This window comes from Nansenia antarctica (assembly GCF_963989245.1).
Source record: "Nansenia antarctica genome assembly, chromosome: 6".
NCBI classification, from domain to species: Eukaryota; Metazoa; Chordata; class Actinopteri; order Argentiniformes; family Microstomatidae; genus Nansenia; species Nansenia antarctica.
The window spans coordinates 51,508,418-51,520,917 of NC_137676.1; the positions used below are offsets into that span (position 1 = coordinate 51,508,418).

The 12,500-nt window shown below is 42.9% G+C and overlaps 1 protein-coding gene across 1 annotated transcript in view; it reads right to left on the reverse strand.

The window, feature by feature from the left end:
* Nucleotides 1-12,500, reverse strand: part of LOC308160688 (glycine receptor subunit beta-like) — a gene marked incomplete at both ends in the record, with an annotated part of 32,625 nt that overhangs the window by 8,071 nt on the left and 12,054 nt on the right. Inside the window, 2 exons of the mRNA XM_080534631.1 lie at nucleotides 225-373; nucleotides 8,363-8,515. Of these exons, the coding sequence (XP_080390757.1) occupies nucleotides 225-373; nucleotides 8,363-8,515 (302 nt within the window). The remainder of the gene's footprint in view (nucleotides 1-224; nucleotides 374-8,362; nucleotides 8,516-12,500) is intronic.

Here is a 12,500-nt window from a genome sequence, read left to right on the forward strand (position 1 = left end):
TGTGTGTGCGTGCGTACACTTTTATGTGTGTGTATCTGTGTGTGTGTGCATGTGAGAGTGCATACGTGGGTGTTTCAGCGTGTGTGTGCGTGTGTGTGTGAGCGCGCGCGCGTGTGTGTGCGTACACTTTTATGTGTGTGTATGTGTGTGTTTGCGTGTATGCGCGTGCGTGCGTACAGGTATATGTGTGTGTGTGTGTGTGTGTGTGCGCCTGTCCCTCTGACCTGCACCACAGCGTACTCCACCAGGGAGGAGAAGCCAAACAGCAGACAGGCCATCAGCCACACGTCGATGGCCTTCACGTACGACACCTTGGGAAGCTCCGAGGCCAGAGACATGGACTCAGAGGACAGGGAGAGGACGGACAAGATCCCTACAGAGAGAGAGAGGGATAAAAGGGACAGATAGAGGACGAGAGCTCTTCCCTTGGATCTTAGATCAGCGGTCTCGGTCGAAGCATTTCAAAAACAGCTCAAGACTGTCCTGTACAGACAGGCTTTTGGCTAACCCCAAAAGAAGCCTGTCTTTTTGTGTCTTGTTATCATTTGTTGTACACTTGTTATTTGTTTCTTGTTTTTATTGTCACTTTAGTTTACCTATTTCTTTTAACCTGCTATTACTTTTGCTCTTTAATTATGTTTTGATATGTTTATTTGATATGTAAAGCACTTTGTGACCGCTGGTCTGTGATAGGTGCTTTAGAAATAAACTTGACTTACTTACTTAGGACAAGAGGAGTAAGAGGAAAGTGTCCGCGAGGAGGAGGAGAGAGAGGATGTATGTGTGTGTGGGGGACAGGGGTATATGGATACCTCATATGCGAGAGGGAGGGAGAGAGAGAGGTCAGGGAGAGTGTCAGGGAACAGGGAGAGAGAACAGGAAGACTGGGGAAGAGAGAGGGAGGAAGAGAGATGAAAAAAGGGGGGGGGATGAAGGGAGGGGAAGGGGGAGGAAGATAAACACAGATGTATGGAATTTGGAAAAAAGTCTCTCTCCAACTGAAGCAATCATGTGGTTCAGTGGTTGGAGTGGTTCAGGGGTTTAAGAGGTTTCAGGGGTTAAAGAGGTTTCAGGGGTGGTTCAGGGGGGTAAGAGGTTTCAGGGGTGGTTGGAGGGGGTCTCAAGTGGGGCTTCAGTCACTGTGTCACTACACCTCCAGGGTGCTTCACGGCGGTTGGTCTTGTCTCACCTGAGCCCCCCAGTAGAGGTGATGATGTCACAGGGGTCGTTGATAGACAGAAGGATGGAAGCGGCGGGGCTGGAGGGCGAGCGGATGGACGGATGGACGGACGGACGGACAGATGGATGGATGAACAAGCGATGGGGAGCCTATAAGAACAGCGGTGGAGAAGGGAGGGAAGGTAGAGCTGTGTTGCCCAGGTTACATGACCGTCACCAAGAGCTGTTACCACGGAGTAGGGATGGGAATCGATAAGATGTTCATGATACAGATTCCATTATCGATTCTGCTTATCGGTTCGATTCTTTATCGATTCCCTAGTCGATTCCTGATCAATCATCTGTGTGGAAAGAAAAAGTAAGCCTACACAGGTTCTCAGCGTCAACACAGCTGTTTTATTATCTTGCGTCTCTGAACACAGTGTAGAATATCTGAACATTTGAACATAAATAAAATGACCTAGCTTCAGAGCTATCTATATCAACAGTCTGTCTGTCATCAACTAAAATGGATGAAACGGGAGAATATTTGTACAGCATTCGTTTTCATTTCGGGTTTCTTAGTCAAAGAAAACATCTGCTGAGCCTGCCTGCGTGGCGTTATTATTAGGATGTTTACCTTCAGTAACGGTAGCGTAGTCAAATGTTTTGGCTGCAAAACTATCCCTATGGCAACAAGTTCACAGTTCAAAGTCTGCTGTCAGGCAAAAATAGCCGTATCAGGACTTTTAAAACTGTTAAAAATATCCCAAATAATACGAAAGTGTCCATTTACCTGTTAATTCATGTTATCATTAGACTGACTGCTGAAAACTGTTTTCCTATTTGAAACAATAGCATATGCAGTTAGCATCTGTTGACAAGCATGAACAGTTGTGCTTTAAGCAACAAGCACATCAAAAGACAAAGCTTAATAATGAACACATATTCATAAACACCTTCATAAATACATTGAATTATCGTTCATGAATCGGAAATCCTCATCATCGGCCCAAAGTCCCTCACCCGTCCCACCCAGACATTCTCACTCAACATCGATGGCTTCACCGTAACCCCCTCCAACCACGTCCGCAACCTCGGCATCATCTTTGACCCCACCCTCTCGTTCCTTCCCCATGCCAACCAGGTCACTAAATCTGCTTTTTTCCACCTCAGGAACATTGCCCGCATCCAACCCTCCCTATCCTTTTCCGCTGCTGAAACACTCATCCACGCCTTCATAACTTCCCCACTCGACTACTGCAACAGCATCCTCTACGGTTTGCCTAATAACATCCTAAACAAATTCCAATATGTCAATACGCCAGAATTCTGCTGCCTACTCACCTCCACTCACCGCCGTGACCACATCACCCCTGTCCTCCAAAACCTACACTGGCTCCCGGTCAAATACAGGATCCAATTCAAAATCCTACTCACCACTTACAAAGCCATCAACAATCTGGCCCCCTCCTACCTTGCCGACCTCGTCCCCCTCCCGTTGCCTCAGGTCTGACGACCAAACCACCCTCAAGACCACCAGGACCAAGCTCCTTTAAAGCCCGATCGGAACCATGGATGAATTCGGACATTCTAAATGCTATGAAAGTCAGAGACCTAAAATGCTCTGAAGTTCAAAAATGCAAATCAAAATTAGTGAAACACTTAAACGAAGATCTCAAAACCCACTTTGAGAAAATTAAAAAACAATGCAACAAACTATGCAATCAGGTAATTACCATGACCAAATCTGCTAAGAAAAAATACCTCGATAACAAAATCGAAGAAAACTTAAACAAACCACGTGACCTTTGGAAGCTACTTAATAGCCAACTAGGTTGCAGTCAAAAACTCAAAACCAGGTCTACAAACATCAGCATAAAATCTGGAGATTCTCTCTTTACAGACAAGCTGGATGTGGCTAAGTGCTTAAACACTTTCTTTACAACCATAGCCACTAAATTAGTTAACAATCTACCACCCCACTCAGGGCGTTATGGTGTAGAGCACATCTGTGCGTTCTACAATAAACTGGGTGTACGCAAAGATGATTTTAAACTCTCCATGGTGTCAAACGATGAGGTGTTTAAAAAACTGGGCGCTCTACACTCAGAAAAGGCCACGGGCCATGACAATATTCCAGCCAGATTTCTAAAAGACTCAGCTGCCTCCATTACCCCAATCATCACCCACATAATAAACCTCTCCATCAAACAGGGACACGTCCCCCTTGACTTTAAAATAGCAAGGGTAACCCCACTGTATAAAAAAGGAAGCAAATTAGACCCAGGCAACTACCGACCTGTTTCTATTCTTAATTCCATCTCGAAACTTATGGAAAAAATAGTTTATGAACAGGTTGATAGGTACCTTACCGAAAAAAATCTGATGTATGAATTTCAATCAGGATTCAGAACATCCCATTCCACTGACACATGCCTTCTCTATTTGAACGACCACATCAACCATGAGGTGGACTCGGGCAAGTACTGCGGCATGGTCATGCTGGACCTCCAGAAGGCCTTCGACACAGTAGATCACCACATATTGTTAGATAAACTGAAAGCAATTGGGTTCGATAGAACATCGGCAGGGCTTAAAGTGGGAAAAAATCCTGTGCCTGAAACTTTTTCTTGGGGAGGGGGGTCACAGTTTGAGATATTGGGAGAGCGGGTACAGAAGACAGCTTCTTGTCTCAATGTTTAAATGCATTAATACTATTTTATAGTCAATACAAAATATATGTCTCAATGTTAAAATGCATTAATACTTTAAATGAATGTGCAACAATACTATGTGCAATATGACAACCCTTGTGTACATAAGGTTCAGATATAGGAAACGTTAGGATATTTATAGCATAGCAGAGAGTACAGCACAGTGTTTTATTGTATAGTATAGTAGTATAGTAGATAGTGTACATAGCCTTTATTTATGTAAACCAGCTCTTTCCCCTTTTTTTATTTTACCCTTGGCCCTCGTGTTTTTAGTCTTTTTCCAAGCACCAGGGGAGCCCCCCCTCCTAAATTTCGTTGTATGGTACCTGTACTACAGTTTTTCTCAATTGCTAAAACACATTTCACAAAACTTTCCTCCATTTTCCCAAAACTCTAAACACAACACACTTTTCTAAAGCTATATAAGCAAAACCACACCTTCTCTCTTCAAAACTCAAACTCAAACCATACCCCTAATCCTAACCCTAACCTTACTGTAACCCTAGCACCTAACCCTAACCCTAGTTTTCCCACATGTATGATAGTCATGCATAAAAATAAATCTGCGCTCCCTGTCTAACGTTATATCTAACATTACATATTTTACATTACAGTAAGGCTGATTTTGCATGATAGTCATGCATTTTTAGATATCTATTTCCCCCCTTTAAATGGCATATTATGTCCGAAATTTTACTAAAGTTCAGCCGCAAAGTTGTTGCACTGTTGTCCTATCGAGTTTTACGTAAATAAAGGTTTGAAAAATGTTACCGTATTCCCACATGTACCGTAACATGTACAATACTGTACTGTATCACAACTCAATGCAAACACTACAGAGGATCCATTACACACAACAATACTCACTGAAAACAATGTTCAGGGTGTGATGTTTTTTTATTTATTTATGGAACTATACCACACACACACACACCACAATCATTTGCAACAAGTGTCTTACATTTTGAGTCGTTATGTATAATGAATGAAGCCAGGTGTGTTCATTGTGTTAAAATGTTGCTGACTGTGGCAAGCATTTTGCATCACATGAGCTTTAATTTGAGAATTTGACATTTTGAGCCGTTTTTTGCAACTTGTGTTTTAGCAAGACAAAATGTGTTTAGATTTATGCGAAAAGGAGGATTGTGTTTTGTGAATTGTGTCTTCATGTGAAATGTGTTTATGGTTTTGGCAAATGGGAGCTAGTTTTATTAAATGTGTTTAGAGAACTGGTCATTTGGTTTAGAGAATTGGCTTTTGTGTTTTAGCAATTGGGAAAAACTGTAATGACAATAAAGACCATTCATTCATTCATTCATAATACTGTTTTATACTTAACAAAAAAATGTAGATGTCTTTAAAAGGCCAAACTGATTGCATCACTTATTAAGCCACTATCACTATAACAATACAGAATAAAATATATACATGTCTTTAAAAGAACAAACTGATTACTTATTAAGCCACTATCACTTATATTCTCCTTCTTGGCACCACGTCCCATAAGGCTTCCCGTCACTACTCAGGGTTTTTCCTGGCTCAAAATGAGGCGGAGGTGGTACCAGTGGTGTTTGACATCGGGGGGGACCCATGAAGCAGGGCTGTCTGGGGGTCCTTAAACGAGCATCAAACACTTAATTTCTTGCATTCTGGTGAATTGATATGCACCAATTTGTGCCCTTTCGCCATCAATTTATGGTGGAAATGTCATTATATATGTAAAGGAAAAAACAATATTCAGGCACCAGATGGCCATTCAAAATATAATGTAATATAATGCAATATAAGGCTCTCAGGCATTCTGTACTTTCAAATATGTATTCTCCTTGAGCAGTCAACATCAACTATCAGCTGTTTCGCTAGCAAACACGAAAGCTAAGTTATTTGTGAAACAGCGCCCCCGCCACCACGTCGGCGCAATGCCGCAATTGCAGTTTTTTTCATTATTATTTATTCTCCCGCGCCGGAAATCCGGCACTGTGCCGGAGTACTTTAAGCCCTGCATCGGTGAGCTGGATGCAATCCTACTTAGAGGGGAGGGAACAGGTGGTTAGTGTGAACGGAACACTGTCCCCCCCCCTCCCAGTGACCTGCGGCGTTCCACAAGGAAGCATATTGGGACCTTTACTGTTCCTAATATATGTGAATGACATGTCATCAGCATGTGATTGCAATTTGTTCCTGTTCGCGGATGACTCGGCTCTGCTGGTCTCTGACAGGGACATATTGCAGGTGGAAAAAGCGCTAAGCACTGAACTGAGTAGAATCTGCATCTGGCTAGCTGACAATAAACTATCAATACACCTAGGTAAAACTGAAACCATCCTATACGGATCCCCATCTAAACTCAGAAAGGCTGTAAATTTCAAAATAAAAGTGGGTAACATTAATATCACAAGAAAAGAGGATATTACATACCTGGGCTCCATCTTAGAGGCAAATCTTTCCGGAGATAAAATGGCAGCAAAAGTAATCAAAAAAGTGAAACACTTTTCTTGTACAGGATATCCTCACTTGTCAGTAAAAACACACTGAGGACCCTATCAGGAGCTCTCATTCAATGTCACTTCGACTATGCCGTAACATCATGGTACTATAGAACCACAAAGGCCCAAAAAACAAGACTCCAGACAGCCCAAAATAAACTGGTTAGGCTTCTGCTAGGCCTCAACCCTAGGACACATCTAACCGCTGCTCATTTTTTGAGCCTTGATTGGCTACGAGTAGTTGACAGAGTGCAGCAGCTTGCACTGGGCCTGGTCTTCAAGATACGCTACACCACAAAGACACCCAAGTACCTGTCAACATACTTCCAAAAAGTGAACAACGTCCACACATACAATACCAGAGGAAGCTCCACGAACCACGTTCAACCGCGTTGCACCACAAACAAGGGGTTAAACTCGTTTGCAAACTATGCAGTAAAAATGTGGAACGCCCTTCCTATAATCTTAAAGGAATGCAAAACACTGCCCACCTTCAAAACCACTCTCAAAAAACATTTACAGGAGGCTGCAATCCGTAACTGGACCCTCTAAATCAAAAATCAGATTAAAAGACCCGAACTACCCACTGTACATACTTTGTGTTTTGTCCCCCGCCCCCACCTGTGGTGTATGTCCCCACCTGTCCTACCCGCTGTACATACCTTATGTTTTGTTGTATTGTTCTTCCCATGATGGATGTATGTTTATCTTGTAGATAGTACTAGTTATTTGTCTGTATTATCTTGTAGATAGTACTAGTTTTTTTGTCTGTCTTACATGTAACGATGAATTGAGAATCAAGGACCCCAATTGAAATAAGCCAGTGGCTTTCTTGGGTTTTTATCCTGTTAGTTGACCTTGTATGTAATATGTACTTTCATGTACCTACTTCTGCAAATCTTCTAATAAAGTTTTCAATCAATCAATCAAACTCCAGACCTGGGGTGATAGGGCCTTTTCAGCTGCAGCCCCGTCCCTCTGGAACACCCTCCCCAACCACATCAGACAGACCAACACCCTCCCAACATTAAAACAGGCCCTCAAAACCCACTTCTTCAAGCTCACCTTCACCAGTTAACCCTCTCCCCCTCCCCTTACCATATTTATTATTATTATTATTATTATTATTATTATTATTATTATAAATACGCTCTGAAAATCTGCTGAAATCAGTTAATTTATGAAGTCAGTTAAAACTCTTTACAAACTAACTGACATGACAAACACTAACAATAACATTACCATCACTTCTCTGGCGGCCAACAATTTCACGTTATCGTGTTATCATTAACGTTAGCTAACTTTCTACTGCTAACTTCAGGGATGTTGACAGTAGATACTAACTAGTTAACTAACGTTGCCATTTTTATCTTTTAAGTTCATTCAAATGAACTTTTAAATTCATTCAAATGAACGTCATCCCTCGTATACACATGATTATTATCTGTTTTGTTACACGTAGATGCGTGTTGAATAACACTCTCTAGAGTACCAATCAAGCCGCAACCATAACATTTTGCAACGACTTGCTCTGACATTTTTAGATTGGAATGTTCAGACACTCTGACAACTGTCAGCGCATGCGCAAAACATGCTGACATCGACAAGAGGAATCAGTATAACCTCGGAGGCATAGATTCTGACGCATCGAACTAATTTGTTACCAGTTCTCAACTGGAACCGGTTCTCGATTCCCATCCCTACACGGGGAGCGCACCAGAGTTGTGGGACATTCCTTTCCCCCCCCCCTCCTTTGCTTTACACACTTAACATTGCAGTAAGAAACGTCCTCAATAGAGCTGACATGATTCCTTTTACTCTCCATATAGAAAAGAAAATATGGAGCCGCCATGTCGGTTCTACGTCGAAGCGTTTCTATCGGAACATTCCGCTAACGGTGTTAGCCTCGCTCGGACGCAGCCCGGATGAGATGACGAGAGGAGGGGGGGTCAGAGGGAAGAGGTCAAGGGGGTCAGGGGGGTGGGGGTGGGGGGGTGTTACCCAGGGGGACCCGTGCGGCGCTGGCGTCAGGGTTGATCCAGAAGGACAGCCAGGAGAGTACCACGATCAGGAGGGTGGGGGCGTACACGCCCATCAGGTAGAAGCCCACCTGCCTCCGCAGCATGAAGATCACCTCCACGCAGGTGTAGTAGCCTGGAGACACACACACACACACACACACACACACACACACACACACACACAATATATACACAGTAAATGGTGCATCTCAACAGTGTAAAATCTTCTCCTCATCGCATCCATCCCTCCATCCATCCATCCCTCCATCCATCCCTCCATCCATCCCTTCATCATTGCCTCCATCCATCCATCCATCCCTTCATCCATCCCTCCATCCATCCCTTCATCCATCCATCACTCCATCCCTCCCTCCATCCATCCCATCATCCTTCATCCATCCCTCCATCCATCCCTTCATCCATCCCTTCATCCAACATCCATCCCTCCATCCCTCCATCCATCCATCCCTTCATCCGTCCATCCCTTCATCCATCCCTTCATCCCTCCATCCATCCCTTCATCCATCCATCCATCCCTCCATCCTTCCCTTCATCCATCCCACCATCCATCCATCCCTCCATCCTTCCCTTCATCCATCCCACCATCCATCCATCCCTTCATCCATCCCTCCATCCAACCCTTCATCCATCCCTCCATCCATCCCTTCATCCATCCCTCCATCCATCCCTCCATTCATCCCTCCATCCTTCCCTTCATCCATCCCTCCATCCATCCCTTCATCCATCCCTCCATTCATCCATGCATCCATCCATCCCTTCATCCATCCCTCCATCCCTTCATCCATCCCTTCATCCTTCCCTTCATCCATCCCTTCATCCATCCCTCCATCCATCCCTTCATCCATCCCTCCTTCCATCCCTTCATCCATCCCTCCATCCATCCCTCCATCCATCCCTTCATCCATCCCTCCATCGATCCCTCCATCCATCCCTTCATCCATCCCTCCATCCATCCCTTCATCCATCCCTCCATCCCTCCCTTCATCCATCCCTCCATCCCTCCCTCCATCCATCCCTTAATCCCTCCCTTCATCCATCCCTCCATCCCTCATCCATCCCTCCCTCCATCCATCCCTCCATCCATCCCTTCATCCATCCCTCCATCCCTCCCTCCTCCTGTGCTGATCTGAGAGCAGCAGGCTAGGTGAGCAGGGCCTCATGTGGTCATCAAATCAGTGAACCGTCCTCTACCACCATCCACATCCTCCTCACACTAACACACACACACACACACACACACACACACACTCACACACACACACACACACATGTGCACCACACACACACCACATACACGCGCACCACACACACACACATGTGCACCACACACACACTCACACACACATACGCGCGCGCACGAGACAATCTTCTCGATTGCATTCATATGCCATCCCCATAAGTGTCCTCGGTAGCGGTTCCCTTATAGAAAGGGTTACATAAATCTCTGAGCGACCTCGTATGCTAATGCAGTATGACTGCAAGGGCAGGGAAATGATGCCTGCACCCTGCGAGGTAGGAGACCACAGAGAGGCATAGAGCAGCTCCACCCCCACTGTGAGTACATGTCTTCATTGGTCTCTGTGGTTTGTGTCGGCGCTGACGCATTATAAAACAGTTATCTACGTCCCATGAATGTAGATATTATACAGCGACCACACCAAAGATCATGGATACTCGTTTCGGCAACTGAACCCGGCAGTGATTTCACCATAAACACAATCTGCTGTGAATAGTATCCATGGGAATATGATGTATACATTATGTACAGTGTGTGTGTGTGTGTGTGTGTGTGTGTGTGTGTGTGTGTGTGTGTGTGTGTGTGTGTAGTATGATATTATTGCATTGACATTGACATTTTTGGCATTTAGGCCTTGCCCTTTATCCAAAGTGACAGGCAACAAATATATTTGTAGGAATATATTCTAATATCATATCATATCACACACACACACACACACACACACACACACACACACACACACACACACACACACTGTACATAATGTATACATCATATTCCCATGGAGTATTCACAGCAGATACATATATATATATATATATATATATATATATATATATATATATATATATATATATACTGTATATATATATATATGTAATAATATGATAATGGCTAATTTAGTGACTTAAGCTCATAAATTATGGAAGGTAAATAAATAAGGCTTTTACTGTATCATGTTACCATACTGTACGTTCCACAGCGGTAACAACTTTGGAGTAGAAGCTTGAGAGATGACCCAGGGCAGGTTTGACCCAGGGCAGGTTTGACCCGTGTCTGATAGAGACTAATGAGAAGTGAGTTAGTGAGTAAATCCATTCTCTGGGGCGAACCCAGGGGAATAGTCTAGAATAATGTCTGACCTTGACTGTGGAAGTCACTCTTTTGTTTTAGCTCTCCTGCACATGGCATTGTTTTCTTCTGCACAAGGTATTGTTTTCTTCTTCTATTGTTGATGTCACATTGAACTAATACTACCACTACTACTACTACTACTAATACCTAACTATTACTATTACTACTACTACTACTACTACTACTATTACTATTACTACTACTACTACTACTACTACTACTACTACTACTACTACTACTACTACTACTACAATTACTACTACTACTACTACTACTACTACTACTACTACTACTACCACTACTACTACTACTACTAATACCTAACTATTACTATTACTACTACTATTACTATTACTAATACTACTACTACTACCACTACTACTACTACTACTACTACTACTACTACTACTACTACTACTTCTACTACTACTACTATTACTACTACCACTACTACTACTAATACTAATACTACTACTACTAATAATAATAATACTACTACTACTACACTACTCCTATTACTACTACTACTACTACCACTACCACTACTACTACTACTACTACTACTACTATACTACTGCTACTACTAGTACTACTACTACTACTACTACTACTACTACTAATACCTAATACTACTACTACTACTAATACCTAATATTACTACTATTAATATTACTATTACTACTACTACTACTACTACTACTACTACTACTACTGCTACTGCTGCTACTACAACTACTACTACTACTACTACTACTACTACTACTACTACTACTACTACTACTACTACTGCTACTACTACTACTACTACTACTACTACTCCTACTACACACTGATGACACTGTCATTTTTTTCACTGTACCTTTCTGATACAAACCCTCTTATCATAAATTCCAAATTGTCTTCCGTCCTTCACTACTTACATGACTGGTTGGAATCGAATCACCTATTCCCCTAGAAAACCTATATCTATGTCTGATCACATCCAGTTTGTTAATCAAACACATCACAAACATCCCAGAAACCTACACATAGAGAGTCCACCTTGATCCACACCTCACTTATCAAAACCACATTAACAATCTAACGAAGAAGTTCAATCAGAAATGGTAGGTTTATAACAAGATCAGACCATATCTCACCCATACTGGATGCAATCCTCCATTTAACCATATCCTACTATCTCCCAATTTGGTCCCTCACCTCAAAGGAAATCACTGAACCAATAACACGACTATATAATAGAGCCTACAAGATCCATGGCAACCTTCCCCCTTGGATTCACCACTGCGCTGCACTTTCACTCTCCAGCGCCCTTACTTTTCAGACTACCATCGAACAATTTAGCCATTAAATCTCTCTTTCAGATCCTTAACAATAACTCCCCTCCAACACTTACGGCTCTACTTTCAAGACAGGACACAAGACAAGAACGCATCGCTAGTTATTAGTTATAGTAATTACACATGCACTTATCGCAGTTCCGGCTTACAAAAACAACTACGGTCTAGTGGTCAGAGATTATTTTTTCACACATGCACCAAATCTGGAATGACATCCCATCAGACAAACAACCTCTATCGCACATTTCAAAGAAGCATAATTATAAACACCATCTGGTGGAAGGATACACCTGCTGCAACCACTGATCCTACACACATACCGTCTTACTCCCTCCCCTTTGTCCTCCCCTTATAGTGTTGTGTAACTGTAATCAGCCATGAGG